The 19081-nt window shown below is 37.8% G+C and overlaps 1 protein-coding gene across 5 annotated transcripts in view; it reads left to right on the top strand.

Annotated features, from left to right (window-relative positions):
* LOC127437190 (epidermal growth factor receptor kinase substrate 8-like protein 2) overlaps nucleotides 1-19081 on the top strand; it is a 56903-nt gene that overhangs the window by 34669 nt on the left and 3153 nt on the right. For all 5 annotated transcript variants that reach the window (XM_051691956.1, XM_051691955.1, XM_051691959.1 and 2 more), the window contains 16 exons: nucleotides 940-1101; nucleotides 3448-3597; nucleotides 4021-4100; nucleotides 4927-5036; nucleotides 5130-5194; nucleotides 9826-9952; nucleotides 10237-10325; nucleotides 10533-10607; nucleotides 10839-10987; nucleotides 11261-11417; nucleotides 11546-11580; nucleotides 14014-14119; nucleotides 14240-14371; nucleotides 14476-14524; nucleotides 16355-16547; nucleotides 16774-16906. In XM_051691956.1, the coding sequence (XP_051547916.1) occupies nucleotides 940-1101; nucleotides 3448-3597; nucleotides 4021-4100; nucleotides 4927-5036; nucleotides 5130-5194; nucleotides 9826-9952; nucleotides 10237-10325; nucleotides 10533-10607; nucleotides 10839-10987; nucleotides 11261-11417; nucleotides 11546-11580; nucleotides 14014-14119; nucleotides 14240-14371; nucleotides 14476-14524; nucleotides 16355-16547; nucleotides 16774-16906 (1812 nt within the window). The remainder of the gene's footprint in view (nucleotides 1-939; nucleotides 1102-3447; nucleotides 3598-4020; nucleotides 4101-4926; nucleotides 5037-5129; nucleotides 5195-9825; nucleotides 9953-10236; nucleotides 10326-10532; nucleotides 10608-10838; nucleotides 10988-11260; nucleotides 11418-11545; nucleotides 11581-14013; nucleotides 14120-14239; nucleotides 14372-14475; nucleotides 14525-16354; nucleotides 16548-16773; nucleotides 16907-19081) is intronic.

Genomic DNA, 19081 nt, shown 5'->3' with positions numbered 1-19081 from the left:
CTGAGATCACCTACCTTTTATACAACTTGTCACATGTCTTAATCTGCTTATGAATCATGCATGATGCTCTGAATAATTTGTTTTCACTGATGGGTGTAAATTTGCATTAGGGATCACTATTTGACCCATAGTATTGTGTGTGTTATGACACTTTTACACACACACACACACACACAAGGGCTGAAGTGGATATAAAAATATAAGGAGGTGTGTGCCTGGATTAGTCGCTTTATTAAAATGACAAATCATTCTTTTAAGATGTTTATACAGTGTTGCAACACCCTTGTCACTATATGCAAAGAAACAATGGAGACAATACATAGGTGTGTCTCAAAAAGATGAGAACATATGTGTGCTTTCCTATAGGGACATTTACAATACAATGACCTGATTTGACGTCTTTGTTTCCACAACAGAAAATTTGCATAGATCTCTTTAATATCTCAATAGTTTCTGCTAAACCTGCGTCTTATTTACTTACCCCCCGCAATCTAGTTTAAGCATGCACAATCAGCGCTGCGTCTTGAGTATTTAAATTGTAATTGTCGTTCCTTTCCACGCAAACATGCCTCCTTTCTATGTAAATTAGTCTCGTTATAGATTGCGCTTTATTCACAAAACTCTGCGCTATTTGACCGGCGCAATTAACATTGTGCTTTTCGAGGAAATCAGGCGGTAAACTGATTTTCATTTAAAATAGATGTTTGAGTACATTTTCTTTCGATCATGACAGCAGTAATTAATCAAATAATTATTAAATTAAGGGCAAGCCCATGCATATTGCACTAAACACAGATTATCCCTGATCTGCATAATGCCTTTAGTAAATCGTGCGCTGAACCTGTGCAGACAGTGCGTGCAAAAAAAGAAAACTGCGCTTTAACCGGGTGTAATTCAGTCTAAGTGAATTCCCCTCTGTATGTGTTTGTGTGTTTGCAGCATCTCTCCACATTCATCATGGATAAGACAGAGTCCATTGCGACGGTGGACGATGCCATAAAAAAACTAATCCTGCTCGACTCCAAAGACAAAATCTGGACGCAAGAAATGCTGCTGCAGGTGACCGACAAATCCATCAAACTGCTTGACTGTGAGACCAAGGTGAGTACGATCTTTCCATGTGTGTGTATTTGATAATTTGTTGCATCTGGACACTTGCGTCACACTTAAAAGTGTCTGAATGTCAAACCAAGTCTCATCTGCAAACAAATGCTGCAAGCTTTTCTCAGAACTAGCGTCACTTTTACACCAATTGTTGTTAATTAAGGACAGGCTTAATAGTCTTTTTGGCTACTTGAGTAATCAGTCCACCACTTTTGTGGGCTGTCTGATGTTTTGGACCGCAATATATCACCTTAAGCAAAACATTTAGAAGTCATACAATTATTGTTTTCTTTATCGATCATTGCTGTAATTTCCAAATACTCAAGATCGTTTTGAGTGGATGTATGAAGTCAGTTCCCCTCAAGTTCACACAGGTTTCCCAGCAGAGTAACCAGAGATAGTAATTTGCAGATTGGTGTTTTTTAAATTCCATATAGAGTTAAACATGCACTATGGATTATGGGAAAATGAATAGGTGAAAAGAGTGACGGACATTTGCATGCTCCACATCTTTGTCCAATAAGCAAAGCCTGCTCTGAACCAGCGGTTTAATGTAATCTGATTTGCTGGAATAAGTGGATGGGGTGAGATTCATTTGTGTGAATCATGTTAACCGTGTGAAATGAGTCAGATTGTGAAGTCGTGATTTGGCTAGTATCAATGTGACTGCCAACACTTCCACACGTTTGACCTCATTAATCATTATACACAGGGTCGTGTATGAAAAATAAATACTAAAGAAATCCTATTATCCTTATTATAATTAAACATCAGCAGTCGCATTATTAAAGGAGCAATATGTGACTTTGACATCAAGCGTTTAAAATGGGTACCGCAGTCCAAATTCAAAATACTGGAGAGAGTTGTCTCCCCCGCCCCCTCCTCCCCAGACTCGAAGCTCATGTGAGTTGCCAGGTTGAGGACACGCAACAGGAACGAGCAAACTGACAATGGCAAGCGTTGAGCCTTACACTGTAAGTTGATCAGCTAATGTATACATTTGCAATGTTTTTATTGTTAGCAAATTATAAACCAGCTCATGTGGATTTTTTATATCTCTGTCAATGTTGGCTAGATGTATTGCTGGCTTCCATAGCTGCAGCACGCTGTGTTTGCCCGCTAACTTGTTTCAAATCTGGCAACCCGGGATGTCGAAATACTATTGGGAAATGGACAGTGGGCGGGATCACACAGGCCAAAACACAAACAGAAATTCCGGCCTGGAACGGACATTTCAAAGTAGAATATACTGGCTGTAGCATTGTTTCCAGAGAAGCCAGTATTTCAACTTAGCATGTTTCCTAAATCCCTGATAACATATTATGATAAATTGATGGTTTAGTACAGCAAATATATTACATATTGCACCTTTAATATAAAAAATAATTAAAAATAGTATATCAAATTTTGAAAGGAATTGTATCTCTTTTAATTGTATAAATGTTCCTCAGTTCATTGATCCCACAATTTTTCAATAATCAGGTTTATGTATTGCCAGACTAGACTTCCTAGTGCCATCTAGCGCTCTGCGCATGCGTCAAGCACTAGGAAGTGTAATCGAGCTTGAAATCTTGAGACTGCAATGGCAAGATGTACAGTGAAAAAGGAGTTACAATTTGGTCTGTTCTCACCAAAAACCACTAAGATCGCATCAGAAGACATGGATTAAACCACTAGAGTCATATGAATTACTTTTATGCTGCATTTATATGCTTTTTGGAGCGTCAGTGTTTTGGTCACCATTTACTTGCATTTTAAGGACCTACAGAGCTGAGATATTCTTCTAAAAATCTTAATTTGTTTTCTGCAGAAGACAGAAAGTCATACACATCTGGGATGGCATGAGGGTGAGTAAATGATGGGAGAATTAGATTTTTGGGGGAACTATCCCTTTAAGGGTTACTTCACCCATAAATGTAATTTCTGTCATCATTTACTCACCTTTTTCTCCTCTGTGGAACACAAGAGTGAATGGTGACTGAGTGTGTCAGTCTTGAAAATTCTGCCTAAAATCTGTGTTCCACGAAGAAAGAAAGTTATATATGAGGATGAGTAAACAATGGTAGAATTAAAATTTCTGAGTGAACTATCGCTTTAAGCGACCTTGGTGACGTCAGTCAAAAAGGAATGTCATTTCAGAGGCTGAGACAGTTATTACATTTTGATAAAAGATTACGAAGGCAAGCTTTTGTTTTAAATTTGGAATAATGTGCACTGATGAATCAATTAGAGGACCAGGAAGGTGTAGAAAGAAAATAAGTAGCATCTGTTAGATATTGTTACATTCTTTTAGTATTAGCTACAGTATATAGCATTTGTTTCTCTCTCTCTCTTTTCTCTCAGGAGGATCTTGAGAACTTTCCCTTGTGTACAGTCCATCACTGTCAGACGCTGCTGAATCAGACGCGATACCCCTCCGTCCTGCTGCTCATCTGTCAAGACAATGAACAGCACAAACCAGACATTCACTTCTTTTACTGCGACGAGGTGGAGGTGAGACTGCACTAACATACCGCTTACTGTGCACTGCACGCTGTACGCTGGCTACTATTTTTAAAAATAGTAAATAGTATGCAACGATGAACGTTTCAAACAGTAGTATGCGATACTGGTATTCAGCAAGTGGCATCCAGTTATCAGCTCTGAAGTAAATGCAGTTATTTCACATTTTTAATCTGATATTTGCTTAAAGTGTACTTTAACACTAACTTTTAAAATGTAAACTTCTGGTAGTCTGATTAAATAAGAAGTGAAGAAATAAAAATCACATTGCTTCAAATGGGATGTCAAGTTGACTGCATTGTGTTATGAGATACAAAGTCCATTCTGAACATGTCTACACATACAAACACACTCACTACGGTCAAGCTATCAGCCTGGGTGAATCACCAGTTTGTGTGTTTGTGTGTGTTTTAGGCAGAGATGGTGCACGCTGACATTGATAGCGCTCTGGGAGACAACAAACGTGGCAAGAAGACGCGACCACAGACGCTAAAGTGAGTTCCAGCCCTCACAGACACAAACAGAAAGCTTCATCACTACTGTAGCTGTTTTTAAAAGGATAGCTCACCCAAAAATATAAATTCTGTCATCATATACTCAGCCTCGTGTTGTTCAAAACCTGTTTGACTTTCTTTCGTGAAACACAAAAGGAGAAGCTTAGCATAATGTTGACACTGGTCACTAGATACTTACAATAAAATCATAGTGCCCAGGTCAAAAAAGGACCATAAAAATATCATATTTGTAGTCCGTATGACTCGTACACTATATTTGGAGTCTTCTGGTGCCATACGATGGCTTTGTGTGAGGAACAGACCAAGATTTAAGTTGTAAAGCTATGTTACAACTTCTGCAAAACCTCCATTGTTCTTCCACGAAAGAAAGTCATACAGGTTCCAAACAACATGAGGGTGAGTATATGATGACAGAATTTTCTGTTCCTCTGTTATGTAACACTGTTATGACGTTGAGCAGTCCTAAACACAAGTAACTGGATAAGTGGATAGTAAAGGCACATTTAGCCAACGGTTGCTCTGATCTTGTGTGTAATAGTTGTTCATTTATTTAGGGATGCTATCAGTGCTGGGGTTTGGTTACATACAGACTAGTGTTTTGGAACCCTTGTGATTTTGTTCCTGAAAAAAATGTCACAGGGTCATCAGAGATACTACACTGTACAGCTATTCACACACACACACACTAGCTCTAATATTGCTGCCTATGTTTCAGAAGCGCCTTAGCATCGTGAGCACACTTATGATGCTTTAAAATGTTGCCTAAGTAGGCAGCTCATATGTTTTTGGTTTTCTCCTCCATCAGGATGAACCAAGAAAAGATGAAACGCCATCGAGAAACCATCATCCCACCTTCTGAGCCTAAAAGTCCCGGCCCCTGGGGCAAAGGTCGTGTGGCAGCTACAGACATGAAAGGTGATATGCGCACTGTGTGCATACTCTACAATGAAACTGAGTTACAGTAAAAGCATCGACACTCAATACTCTCTCTTTGTGTATGTGTCTCAGATGATTTATTACCACAGGATCCTGATTCCAGTGTGAAACTCGCTCAGCGCATTGAGAAGGATGTGGTGAGTGCTTATGTCACGCCATAACATTTGATATCACGCACACACACACACACACACACACACATACACACACACACACACATCTAAAACGCACTGAAGCATTGAGTGCATCAGATTAGTGGATACATCAATCGAGACGTAAATTAGGCTGTGTGTTTTCACACTGTGTGTGTTTGTGTGTGAGTTTACTATAATTTGGGTACAAATTTGCTCCCAGAAGTGAGGTAAATCTGACAAAACCCCTTTGTGGACATCTGGGATAATGTAAATCTGACTGATTGGAAGGAAAAATCATAAATGAGATCTCATTAATATCTCAGTTCTTTCTTCTAGACAGCAAAGGGACTAAATTGATATTTTTGCTTAAATCTGCTTCTCAGATTTTTCTTCTACACTACTAGACACTAGTAATCTCACACATGTCTCCTCTAAGAGTTTCAGAGGAGATCTCAACAATGTCTCAAATTATTGCCTCCTATTGTATCCTACATCTGAGACAAAATTGATACTTGCATGAAACCTCTGAGATTTGAAAAGGCAGTCTCTGAGCAATATTTGTTTTCTTTGAGGAAAAAAAAAAGATTTATAAATAACAATTATAAAATAATTAATAATATATAATTGTAATAATTATTATAATGATGTAATAGTAATTCAATTTGAATAATAAAAATTATTATTTGTTACATATGTATATATAATGATATATTACACATAATATTGTACAGTTGAAGTCAGAAGTTTACATACACTTATGTTGAAGTCATTAAAACTCATTTTTTAACCACTCCACAGATTTCATATTAGCAAACTATAGTTTCGGCAAGTCGTTTAGGACATCTACTTTGTGCATGACACACAAGTAATTTTTCCAACAATTGTTTACAGACAGATTGTTTTTACTTTAAATTGACTATATCACAATTCCAGTGGGTGAGAAGTTTACATACACTAAGTTAACTGTGCCTTTTAGCAGCTTGGAGAATTCCAGAAAATTATGTCAAGCCTTTAGGCAATTAGCCAATTAGCTTCCGCTAGGCTAATTGGAGTTAATTGGAGGTGTACCTGTGGATGTATTTTAAGGCCTACCTTCAAACTCAGTGCCTCTTTGCTTGACATCATGGGAAAATCAAAAGAAATCAGCCAAGACCTCAGAAAAAAAATTGTGCATCCGAGCAATTTCCAAATGCCTGAAGGTACCACATTCATCTGTACAAACAATAGTATGCAAGTATAAACACCATGGGACCACATAACCATCATACCGCTCAGGAAGGAGATGCATTCTGTCTCCTAAAGATGAACATAGTTTGGTGCGAAAATCAATCCCAGAACAACAGCAAAGGACCTTGTGAAGATACTGGAGGAAACAGGTAGACAAGTATCTATATCCACAGTAAAACAAGTCCTATATCGACATAACCTGAAAGGCTGCTCAGCAAGGAAGAAGCCACTGCTCCAAAACCACCATAAAAAAGCCAGACTACAGTTTGCAAGTGCACATGGGGACAAAGATCTTACTTTCTGGAGAAATGTCCTCTGGTCTATTGAAACAAAAATTGAACTGTTTGGCCATAATGACCATTGTTATGTTTGGAGGAAAAAGGGTGAGGCTTGCAAGCTGAAGAACACCATCCCAACTGTGAAGCATGGGGGTGGCAGCATCATGTTGTGGGGGTGCTTTGCTGCAGGAGGGACTGGTGCACTTCACAAAATAGATGGCATCATGAGGAAGGAAAATGATGTGGATATACTGAAGCAACATCTCAAGACATCAGCCAGGAAGTTAAAGCTCGGTTGCAAAAGGGTCTTCCAAATGGACAATGACCCCAAGCATACCTCCAAAGTTGTGGCAAAATGGCTGAAGGACAACAAAGTCAAGGTATTGGAGTGGCCATCACAAAGCCCTGACCTCAATCCGATAGAAAATTTGTGGGCAGAACTGAAAAAGCGTGTGTGAGCAAGGAGGCCTACAAACTTGACTCAGTTACACCAGTTCTGTCTGGAGGAATGGGCCAAAATTCCAGCAACTTATTGTGAGAAGCATGTGGAAGGCTACCCAAAACATTTGACCCAAGTTAAAGAATTTAAAGGCAATGCTACCAAATACTAACAAAGTGCATGTAAACTTCTGACCCACTGGGAATGTGATGATAAATCACTCTCTCTACTATTATTCTGATATTTCACATTCTTAAAATAAAGTAGTGATCCTAACTGACCTAAGACAGGGAATATTTTCAACGATTAAATGTCAGGAATTGTGAAAAACTGAGTTTAGATGTATTTTCTAAGGTGTATGTGAACATCTGACTTCAACTGTATATCATATATATATATATATATATATGTATATATATATATATATATAATAAAAATTTAGTATTTATAAATAATTATTAATATTATCTATCTGTCGGTCGGTCGGTCGGTCTATGTATTATCTGTCTGTCCATCTATCATTCTATGTATTGTCTGTCTGTCATTCTGTCTATTGTCTGTCTGTCTGTCTGTCTTTCTGTCATTCTATATATTGTCTGTCGGTTGTTCTATCTGTCTGTCTGTCCATTGATCTATCTATCGATCTATGTATTGTCTGTCGTTCTATATATCTATCTGTCTGTCTGTCTGTCGTTTTATCTATTGTCTGTCATTCTGTCTGTCTGTCTGTCGGTCATTGTATGTAATGTCTGTCTGTCTGTCGGCCGTTCTGTGTAATGTCTGTCTGTCTGTCGGTTGGTCGTTTTGTGTATTGTCTGTCTGTCGGTCGCTCTGTGTATTGTCTGTCTGTCTGATGGTCGTTCTATGTATTGTCTGTCTGTCTGTCCTTCGTTCTATGTATTGTCTGTCTGTCTGTCTGTCTGTCGGTCATTCTATGTATTGTCTGTCTGTCTGTCTGTCGTTCTATGTATTGTCTGTCTATTTATCCATCGATCTATCTATCGTTCTGTTTGTTGTCTGTCTGTCTATCTATCCATCAATATATCTATCATTCTATTTGTTGTCTGTCTATCTATCTATCCATCAATATATCTATCGTTCTATGTATTGTCTGTCTATCTATCTATTCATCGATCTATCTATCGTTCTATGTATTGTCTGTCTATCTATCTATTCATCGATCTATCTATCGTTCTATGTATTGTCTCTGTCTATCTATCCATCGATCTATCTATCGTTCTATTTGTTGTCTGTCTGTCTGTCTATCTATCTATCCATCGATCTATCTATCGTTCTATCTCTTGTCAGTCTGTCTGTCTATCTATCTATCCATCAATCTATCTATCGTTCTATGTATTGTCTGTCTATCTATCTATCCATCGATCTATCTATCGTTCTATGTATTGTCTCTGTCTGTCTATCCATCGATCTATCTATCGTTCTATTTGTTGTCTGTCTGTCTATCTATCTATCCATCAATCTATCTATCGTTCTATTTGTCTGTCTGTCTGTCTATCTATCTGTACATCAATCTATCTATCGTTCTATTTGTTGTCTGTCTGTCTGTCTATCTATCTATCCATCAATCTATCTATCGTTCTATGTATTGTCTCTGTCTATCTATCCATCGATCTATCTATCGTTCTATTTGTTGTCTGTCTGTCTGTCTATCTATCTATCCATCGATCTATCTATCGTTCTATTTGTTGTCTGTCTGTCTATCTATCATCGATCTATCTATCGTTCTATTTGTTGTCTGTCTGTCTGTCTATCTATCTATCCATCGATCTATCTATCGTTCTATTTGTTGTCTGTCTGTCTGTCTATCTATCTATCCATCGATCTATCTATCGTTCTATTTGTTGTCTGTCTATCTATCCATCGATCTATCTATCATTCTATTTGTTGTCTGTCTGTCTGTCTATCTATCTATCCATCGATCTATCTATCGTTCTATTTGTTGTCTGTCTGTCTGTCTATCTATCTATCCATCGATCTATCTATCGTTCTATTTGTTGTCTGTCTATCTATCCATCGATCTATCTATCGTTCTATTTGTTGTCTGTCTGTCTATCTATCTATCCATCGATCTATCTATCGTTCTATTTGTTGTCTGTCTGTCTATCTATCTATCCATCGATCTATCTATCGTTCTATTTGTTGTCTGTCTATCTATCTATCCATCGATCTATCTATCGTTCTATTTGTTGTCTGTCTGTCTGTCTATTTATCCATCCATCAATCTATCTATCGTTCTGTGTATTTCTGTCTGGCTGTCTGTCCATCGATCTATCTATTGCTCTGTCTGTCTATCGATCTATCTATCATTCTATCGTTCTATGTATTTCTGTCTGTCTGTCTATCCATCAATCTATATATCGTTCTATGTATTTCTGTCTGTCTGTCTATCCATCAATCTATATATCGTTCTGTGTATTTCTGTCTCTGTCTGTCCATCGATCTATCTATTGCTCTCTCTGTCCATCGATCTATGTATCGTTCTGTCGTTCTATGTATTTCTGTCTGTCTGTCTGTCGTTCTGTCTGTCTATACAAATGTGAGAAGTTTTTTTTTATTATTATTAGAAATAGTGTAAATCTGTTTTTATTTTGATTAGCTTTATATAAAAACAATAGACATCTATGGAGTATCCTCATTTAGATAGCAAAGTAAACATGTGTTTTCTTCAGCAAATCCTGAACTGTGCTTTGGATGACATTGAGATCTTCGTGGCATGTCTTAATAAAGCAGCAGAAGCTTTCGCTCAACTCAACCAGCGGAACAGGAGCAAGAAAAACAAGAAGAGAGGACCAGCAGGTACTGAATGCATTCATTGGCTGCTAACTGTAAGGTTGTAGGTTTTTTGCAAAACAAAAGGAGGTGTTAGGCAGAATGTTATTCTCAGTCACCATTCACTTTCATTATATCTCTTTTCTATACAATGAAACTGAATGGTGACAGACTAAGCATCTGCTAAACAACCTTCACTTAATCTCTTGTCAAATTGTTCAGTTGTTCTTGGAAGACGACTGGTATATTTACACATTTATATGCTTTGAGACACAAACATGATTCTCATTAAACATGTGTGTGTGTTTCAGAGGGGATGTTAACTCTACGAGCCAAGCCTCCATCAGAAGGCGAGTTTATTGACTGCCTTCAGAAGCTGAAACTCTCTTTCAACCTGCTGGTGGGTTTAAAATATCACTCAAGAGCATCTGTCTCTCTGTACCTAAACTTAAACCTAAAGAAATGTTCTGCAAAACATCGATTCGGTCGAATGGCTTCAGATGACATTTTAAATATTCTCCATTGTATTGTGTGTGTGCTTTAACATTTTAAATCATGATTCTTAAATGTGAATGTGAATGGTGTTGGCTTTGTGCGCCCTCTACAGGCCAAACTGAAGAAGCACATTCAGAACCCCACTGCTTCAGAGCTTGTACACTTCCTGTTTGGACCCCTTGAACTGGTGAGGTTTGGGAACGTTTTAACATCTAACTCTAAAGTTAGATTGCAAGTTCGTCAGTGAGCATATTTTCACCTGCCATTTGGCTGATTGAGTAAAGAGAGCAAAAAATGACTTAAAGAAATTCCTTTCAGTAAGTTGACCACTTGAAAGTCTTTGTATTAGTTACATACTATTGTATACTGTAAGTGGTAAATATATTTTACAGTATGTGTGTTGTGTTTGTGAATTCAGATCCTGCAGAGTTGTGGCAGTCCAGAGCTGCCGCGTGCAGTCATCTCTCCTCATCTGTCCCGGGACTCAGTGGACTTCCTGCGAGGACATCTGACTCCTAAAGAGATGACCATCTTTGAGCTGCTTGGAGAGGGATGGACACGACCCAGGTACTGATACAACTGTTGTGGATTTTTGTTTATTTTATTAATTTGCTTGTTTGACGTTAAATAAATATACAATGGGTATATTGTGTGAAATAAGCATTTAATATCAACAGTTTCATTGACCAATCTCATTTCCCATTTACATTGGGGTCCACAAGTCTGAGGCCACTAGTGAAAATGCTTTTATAGTGCATTCTTTTACATTAGTGACTTACATTAGTGGTTGTGTGTCTAATGCTGTTTAGAGGATAATTAAGAGTGTGTCCTTTGTCTTAGAGCTGACTGGCCGAAAGATCAGTGCGCTCCTCTCTACGTCCCGAAGTTCCGGAATGGCTGGGAGCCACCGGTGGAGCTGTTTCGCACATCACCATGGGAGACGGAGAGCGTGGGGCTGCCGAAGTCCCCAGTGCAGTCAGAATACAGGAAAAAAGAGGTGAGAGACAAACAGATGTGTACAGTATGTTGATTTATGTCACTGTGTTTATTATTACTGTCTGCAAATCTTTTCTCTGTAAACCACACATTCATGGAAATCAATTTTTCCCCTCTTTTTCCTGTCAGTTCTTTGGATCACAGTCATCGCTCTCGTCAAACGGGTGAGTTTGTCTTCGTCTCCTGACAGAGAAGGATCCTGAAATGCCACTCATCATTTTTTGTTAGTAATAACAAGTAGTCCGAGACCAATATATCAGCTCGACCAATTAATCGGTATGGTGTGTTGCCATTGGATAATAACTGCAAAATAAGTAAGTGTTAATAAGTGTTAATTTACTCTCATTAAGTTGTATTAAATCATATATACTGAGATTATATCAGCCATTGGCCACGCTGTTCTTTAGAAATTGTCATTGGCCTTTGAAAATCCTATGTCAGTAGAAAATGTGTTATTCCATATTTACACTTAATTTATACATACAACATTTAATTGTTCAATATTAAAGAATTTGTGTATTGAATATGTTTATGTATTATTAATAGGGCTGTCAATCGATTAACAATTGTAATCAAATTAATGACATGATATGGCAATTAATTAATTGAATGAACCACAATGAATCGATTATATAAACATTTGCTGAGAAACCCTCTCAAATAAACATAATTCAATATTAAATGGTTAAATAATTATAAATATAATAAAAATAATAATTCAGGTAATTATAATGCATTGCATTATTGTGGCAGACGAGTAAAGCATTGATAAGACAATACAAAAAGTGACTTTAGATGTGAATATATTGTTTATTTCCATATTATTGAACATAAGTATATCATTGGCCGACAGTCCACAGTAATCCATTTTGCAACTGAATTCGTCAGTCAGTCCGAGATTTATTATAAGGGCTTTTCTAAGAATGTACACATGCATCAGACGGATGCTTGAGATGTCTTTTTTGTAATTGTGCTCCTCCGTCCAGCTGTTTGAATGAAATAACGCGTTCTCATCTTGTGCTGTCGCTAGTGTCAAGCAAGCAGCCTATCCACTCCTGACTTCTCCATGGGCGGTGCCATTACAGCGAGCTACATCCTCTCGGATGCTCCTTACTTCCACTAAGTTGTTGTTATTGTACACTAGAACTAGACAAACGTTACTGGTGATGCCGGTCATCGGAGGCTCTTGAGGAATATGTGCTGTCAGAGGATGTTATAACAACTACAGGTGGCTTAAAAAATTGCTGGAAAATGAATGTTACAACAATAAACCCACTCAAAAGCTGTCAATGCCTGAAACTTTGAGTCGTATCAGATGCAATAAGCAGAGGTAGCATTAACATAATTCTCCATCATTTGCCTATTTTTTTTAAAACACTGATGGATAATTCCAAACAATACGTCCATCAAATCTGCTAATTTGATTTTTAAACGAAACCTAGGGAGACCATACGTCCTCTTTTCATGTACATGTCCTCTTTTTGGACCTTAAAAAGCATCCAGTCGGATTCGGATTCCCAGATTTGTCCGTTTTCATATTGAAGTATTTTCTATCATCATCATCATCATACATTGTGTGTGGTTAGGGGCGGCTGTGGCTCAGGTGGTAGAGCGGATTGGCCACTAATCGCAGGGTTGGTTCGATTCCTGGCCTACATGACTCCACATACTGAAGTGTCCTTGGGCAAGAAACTGAACCCCAAGTTGCTTCCAATGGCAGGCTAGCACCTTGCACGGCAGCTCTGCCGTCATTGGTGTGTGAATGTGTATGAATAGGTGAATGAGTCACAGTGTAAAGCACTTTGGAAACGCTAAGGTTAAAAAAGGCGCTATAGAAGTGCAGACCATTTACAATTTGTGTGTACAACAAGAAACCCGATGAAATCTAGCGCATCATAAATGTGAATTGTCTCTCTGTGCACTGAATGTCTTTGTGTCTCTCTCTCTTTTACACACACACACACACACACACAGACACACACACACACACACACACAGGGTGTGTGCAGAAAGCATGAGAGCCTACTGTAGTAACTTTACCATGTAAATGTGTGTGATTGTGTACTTATTTATTCAGCGATTGCCGTCGAAAGAGTCCATACACAGATTTTAGTGAGAAAGGGGCTTACGTTATGTAAACAGGGAGTGTTCCATCATTAGTTCGTGATTATTTCAATGCTTGGTAATGTGAATAATTTGTGAACCGGAAGTCTATAGCATCCGCGTTGGGAATACACTCTAAGCATAATGGGTAATTTCGGCGCCTGTGAAATTCATGGATACAGCTGGAGTTTTGCTGACTGCCCCCTGCTGAAAACATGTGGTACTTCAAGCTTAAATTGAATTGATTGCTTGTCCAGGGACATGATTAAATGAGTTATTTTTTGGATAATAAGTCGCACTGAATTAATGCATTCAATCGGCAGCCCTAATTATTAATAATTAAATAAAATATGTTTATTATTATGTTGTAACCATTTCTAAAAGCACTCAAGGTGATACTGTGACTATATTTAGAATATAAGACTTTAGGACAACTGCCTTTTTGCTTAAATGTGATTTGAAGATTTCTCCTTGACCAGCTCTCACTTTTTTAGTTCTTACTCATCATCTCCTGCTGCTCGCAAGTATGCAAAGATCCGCTACCACTTTGTTGCACGCAACGCCAACGAGCTGTCAGTGCTACAGGATGAAATTCTGGAGGTATGATGAATGTGATTATATGTGCTGTTTTTACCTGTGCTGAGTCTGTGTGTTCTTGTCTTATGAAAGATGTAACAGGGTTGTGTGTGTGTGTGTGTGTGTGTGTATATTTGTGTTAAGGTGTTAGAGGATGATAAACAGTGGTGGAAGTTGCGGAACAGAAGCGGTCAGGCGGGTTACGTGCCCTATAACATCCTAGATGTTGTGAAACTAGAGGATCCTCAAGCCATGAATGACCCTCCCTACAGTCCGGTAACACACATACACACTTAAGCAACAGAGCTTAATGATTAAAATAATCATTATACATATTTATAAATAATTATTTACTGTATCTTTCTCTCCTTGTCACATAGCTATACAGAGGACAGTCGCCCTCCGGTTCACTGGGCAGTGACAAAGACAGTAAGCTATTAACATAATCATTTCTGCTTTACAAATACCTTTTGAGGCATATTACACTCAAAAAAATGAAAAGAGCTTTATCGAAATGGCAAGATCCAATCTGGCTGGCTTTATGCTGTGTACAAGTTCACAGGCTGCTACACAGGGCATTTCCTTGGAAAAACTAGTAACGGGATTTGCTAGTTAGTGAGGTTCAGGGTGTTGAATCTTTGAAAGAAATTCAGAGTTTTGTTTGAGGCATTTAGTAGCAAATAAAGGTGATGTCCTTGACCACAACAATATATTCTGCATTTTTATCCAGAGTTATAAGCAATTATAGCCCTTAAATGTCACGTCGGCAGTGTTCATTTTTACACAGAGTCTTAGTTTGAGTCTTTTGATGAAAATGTCCTTTAAATTTATAAAGGTCAATATTATGTCATGTCATATTCATTAAATTTAGTAGTTTTTCTCTGGTTAAAATGGAATATAATTGTAGTCAGCAAAAAAAACAAACAAAAAAAAAACACATTTTTGTTGAGGATAATGTGCAAAATTACAAAATGTCAAACTGTAACACACCAAACTTTAACCCTTCTATTGTCTTAGGGTCATTTTTGACCCGGGACAGGTAAAGAATATGTTATAAATACTGCATAGTTTTTGGGACTGGACCCAAATGTTGTGAATTTGACAGTACCATCAAACCTAACATAACAAAAATGAAAATGTATTTTGTATATAATTAAGAGAAATAACAATTTAAAACAAATGGTTCTTTCCTTTGTCTGAATGGGTCATTTTTTACCCTTATGGCAAGAACCAGTTTTGGCCTTTAACCTTTGGACTTTCTGGATGTTATGCAGCTTTAAATATATAGTTTTTTTAGATCTATGAATCAGATTTGACCTAAAATATTTAACATTTTCTCAGATTTTGCCCCTTGCCCCATACTGTTCTCTAGCTCCCCCACCTGCTCCACTGGGTGCTGCATTTTTCCCACAAATGGCAAAAAAAAAAAAAAAACATTATTTTCTAAAAGCAGAATAAATCAGTAATTGTTGTAATATAGATAAAATATTATAAAATGCCAAAAGTGATTGAAATAAAGTAAAATTGACACATCCTTGGCCAATGTTTCCCAAAATTTTAATAATTATTTTTTGTTCTTTTTCTAACCTTTTAAGCTCAGATTGCTTAATTGACACAGAATGGAACTGAATGAGATCTCGTTACTCATGCCTGCCTGCTTTGGAGAGAGAGCATACCTTTTAGTCATTTTTGTATTTGCATGAAATAACATGAAACTGAAATAGGCAACAAAAAAAAAAAATAGTTTTTAAATAATCTTTAAAAACACATTCAGCTTAAAGTGATAATTAGAAAAAATATATTTTTACCTCTATTATTATACACTAAATAAAACTGAAATTTAAGGGGGGACTTTAGTGGCGTTGTACACGAATCAAAAATGTATGCATTTTATGCATTTTTAATGGTTTTCCATACGGATCAAAAATGACCCGAAGAACAAAATGAGGGTTTAGTGTCTTAAGACAATAGGAGGATTAATAAAATATTCAAACATTTAGAAAAATGTATTCAGTTTGTGCACAATATATTGCAGTATTTTTTTTTTAATCGTTGAATTATTGTCAAGATGCATCTTTTTCGTCTCGACTTCATTATCGTCGTCAAAATCAAAATACTCTTCATCAATGAACATCCTCCTGTCAGAGTGATCGGTTCTTGCCCAGAATAAGCTGCAATGTGAATCAGACTTGATGCTGATGGTCAAAAGTCTGGCTACACGAGACTACAGCATGAACTTGTCTCTTCACCATTGTTCAGTCTCAGGTGGCCACACTCACCAGATGGATAAAGTCAATGATGAGCTGCTAATGTTGATCACCAGCAACAAGATTAATCCGCCCACGAGGAACTTCAAGGTGGAGCGTCAGTCCAGCTCCACTGTCCCTCTGGCCTTCGACTCCAGTCCCGCCCAGGTCACCACCTGGCTCAATGCAAAGGGCTTCTCAAAACCGTAAGTCTTAATAATTGTGTGTTTGTGGCTGGAGGTTTATGAAGCTATAGTCATGTGACAGAATTGTTTCTAGAAGTTAGCTAAATCTGACAAAAACTCAGCTTGGGGACATTCTGAAAGACATAATGCTAAATGCAAAACTTTTTTTTTTTTAGGGTTAGGGTTTGGGTTTGTGTGCTGGCATTATATTTAGCTTTTTATATTATTCCCTGTCTCTCTCTATTAGTACGGTGGAGCGTCTGGGCATTCTGACAGGTGCTCAGCTCTTCTCTCTGAATAAAGATCATCTGAAGGCTGTGTGTGGAGATGAGGGCTCACGAGTCTTCAGTCAGATCACTGTTCAGAAAGCACAACTAGAGGTCAGCAACATGCACACACACACATACACACATTACATCCACCGAAAATATTAGCTTTCATACATTAAAGTGTAGCAAAAATGCAACCTTGAGCATCAAAATTTTCTATATTTACACAATGGAACTTATTCAGTATATCATATATAAACCATTGCAAATGACTGTCAGCTATTTTCTGTGCTGTTTCATCATTAACCCTATAGCGCCACCTGTATCAAATTTGATAATGCCATTTTCTAAAGCCTGTGCATCTTTAACATAATCAAACATTTGAAGAAAATCCTGTTGTATGCAATATTCCTAGATGTCTGCTGCCACCTGGTCGATGTCTCTGGGCGTTCCTTGATGGAAAAATATTTTAATTTATTTTCCCAAAATGTTTATGTGAAATCTTTGCTGATTTTGATAAAGTAAAAGTGACAGTAATGATTATATTGTTACTGATATTTTAAAATGAGTATTAGCTGAATATAAGCACTTGGTTAAAATTTTGTATATTATTTTATTGAAAATGCCTGTTGAAATCCATGTATCAAATATAATACAACAGGCTTTGAGACATATCTCTCAATCACCATTACATTACATTCATACCCACCACGAAAAAAAACAGAGCTTTGAAAATTCTGACATACAGTGGTGTGAAAAAGTGTTTGCCCCCTTTCTGATTTCTTATTTTTTTGCATGTTTGTCACACTTAAATGTTTTAGATCATCAAACAAGTTTAAATATTAGTCAAAGATAACACAAGTAAACACAAAATGCAGTTTTTAAATGAAGGTTGTTATTATTAAGGGAAAACAAAATCCAAACCTACATGGCCCTGTGTGAAAAAGTGATTGCCCCCTAAACCTAATAACTGGTTGGGCCACCCTTAGCAGCAACAACTGCAATCAAGCGTTTGCGATAACTTGCAATGAGTCTTTTATAGCGCTGTGGAGGAATTTTGGCCCACTCAACTTTGCAGAATTGTTGTAATTCAGCCACATTGGAGGGTTTTCGAGCATGAACTGCCTTTTTAAGGTCATGCCACAGCATCTCAATAGGATTCAGGTCAGGACTTTGACTAGGCCACTCCAAAGTCTTCATTTTGTTTTTCTTCAGCCATTCAGAGGTGGACTAGCTGGTGTGTTTTGGATCATTGTCCTGCTGCAGAACCCAAGTTCGCTTCAGCTTGAGGTCACAAACAGATGGCCGGACATTCTCCTTCAGGATTTTTTGGTAGAGAGCAGAATTCATGGTTCCATTTATCACAGCAAGTCTTCCAGGTCCTGAAGCAGCAAAACAGCCCCAGACCATCACACTACCACCACCATAATTTACTGTTGGTATGATGTTCTTGTTCTGAAATGCGGTGTTACTTTTACGCCAGATGTAATGGGACACACACCTTCCAAAAAGTTCAACTTTTGTCTCGTTAGTCCACAGAGTATTTTCCCAAAAGTCTTGGGGATCATCAAGATGTTTTCTGGCAAAAATGAGACGAGCCTTAATGTTCTTTTTGCTCAGCAGTGGTTTTCGTCTTGGAACTCTGCCATGCAGGCCATTTTTGCCCAGTCTCTTTCTTATGGTGGAGTCATGAACACTGACCTTAACTGAGGCAAGTGAGGCCTGCAGTTCTTTGGATGTTGTTGTGGGGTCTTTTGTGACCTCTTGGATGAGTCGTCGCTGCGCTCTTGGGGTAATTTTGGTCGGCCGGCCACTCCTGGGAAGGTTCACCACTGTTCCATGTTTTCACCATTTGTGGATAATGGCTCTCACTGCAGTTCTCTGGAGTCCCAAAGCTTTAGAAATGGCTTTATAACCTTTTCCAGACTGATAGATCTCAATTACTTTCTTTCTCACTTGTTCCTGAATTTCTTTGGATCTCGGCATGATGTCTAGCTTTTGAAGATCTTTTGGTCTACTTCACTTTGTCAGGCAGGTCCTATTTAAGTGATTTCTTGATTGAGAACAGGTGTGGCAGTAATCAGGCCTGAGTGTGGCTAGAGAAATTGAACTCAGGTGTGATAAACCACAGTTAAGTTATGTTTTAACAGGTGGGGCAAACACTTTTTCACACAGGGCCATGTAGGTTTGGATTTTGTTTTCCCTTAATAATAACAACCTTCATTTAAAAACTGCATTTTGTGTTTACTTGTGTTATCTTTGACTAATATTTAAACTTGTTTGATG

This window comes from Myxocyprinus asiaticus, chromosome 48 (genome assembly GCF_019703515.2).
Source record: "Myxocyprinus asiaticus isolate MX2 ecotype Aquarium Trade chromosome 48, UBuf_Myxa_2, whole genome shotgun sequence".
Lineage (NCBI taxonomy): Eukaryota > Metazoa > Chordata > Actinopteri > Cypriniformes > Catostomidae > Myxocyprinus > Myxocyprinus asiaticus.
Note: the sequence above shows the minus strand (reverse complement) of the source record. Positions and strands in the feature narration are given on the sequence as shown.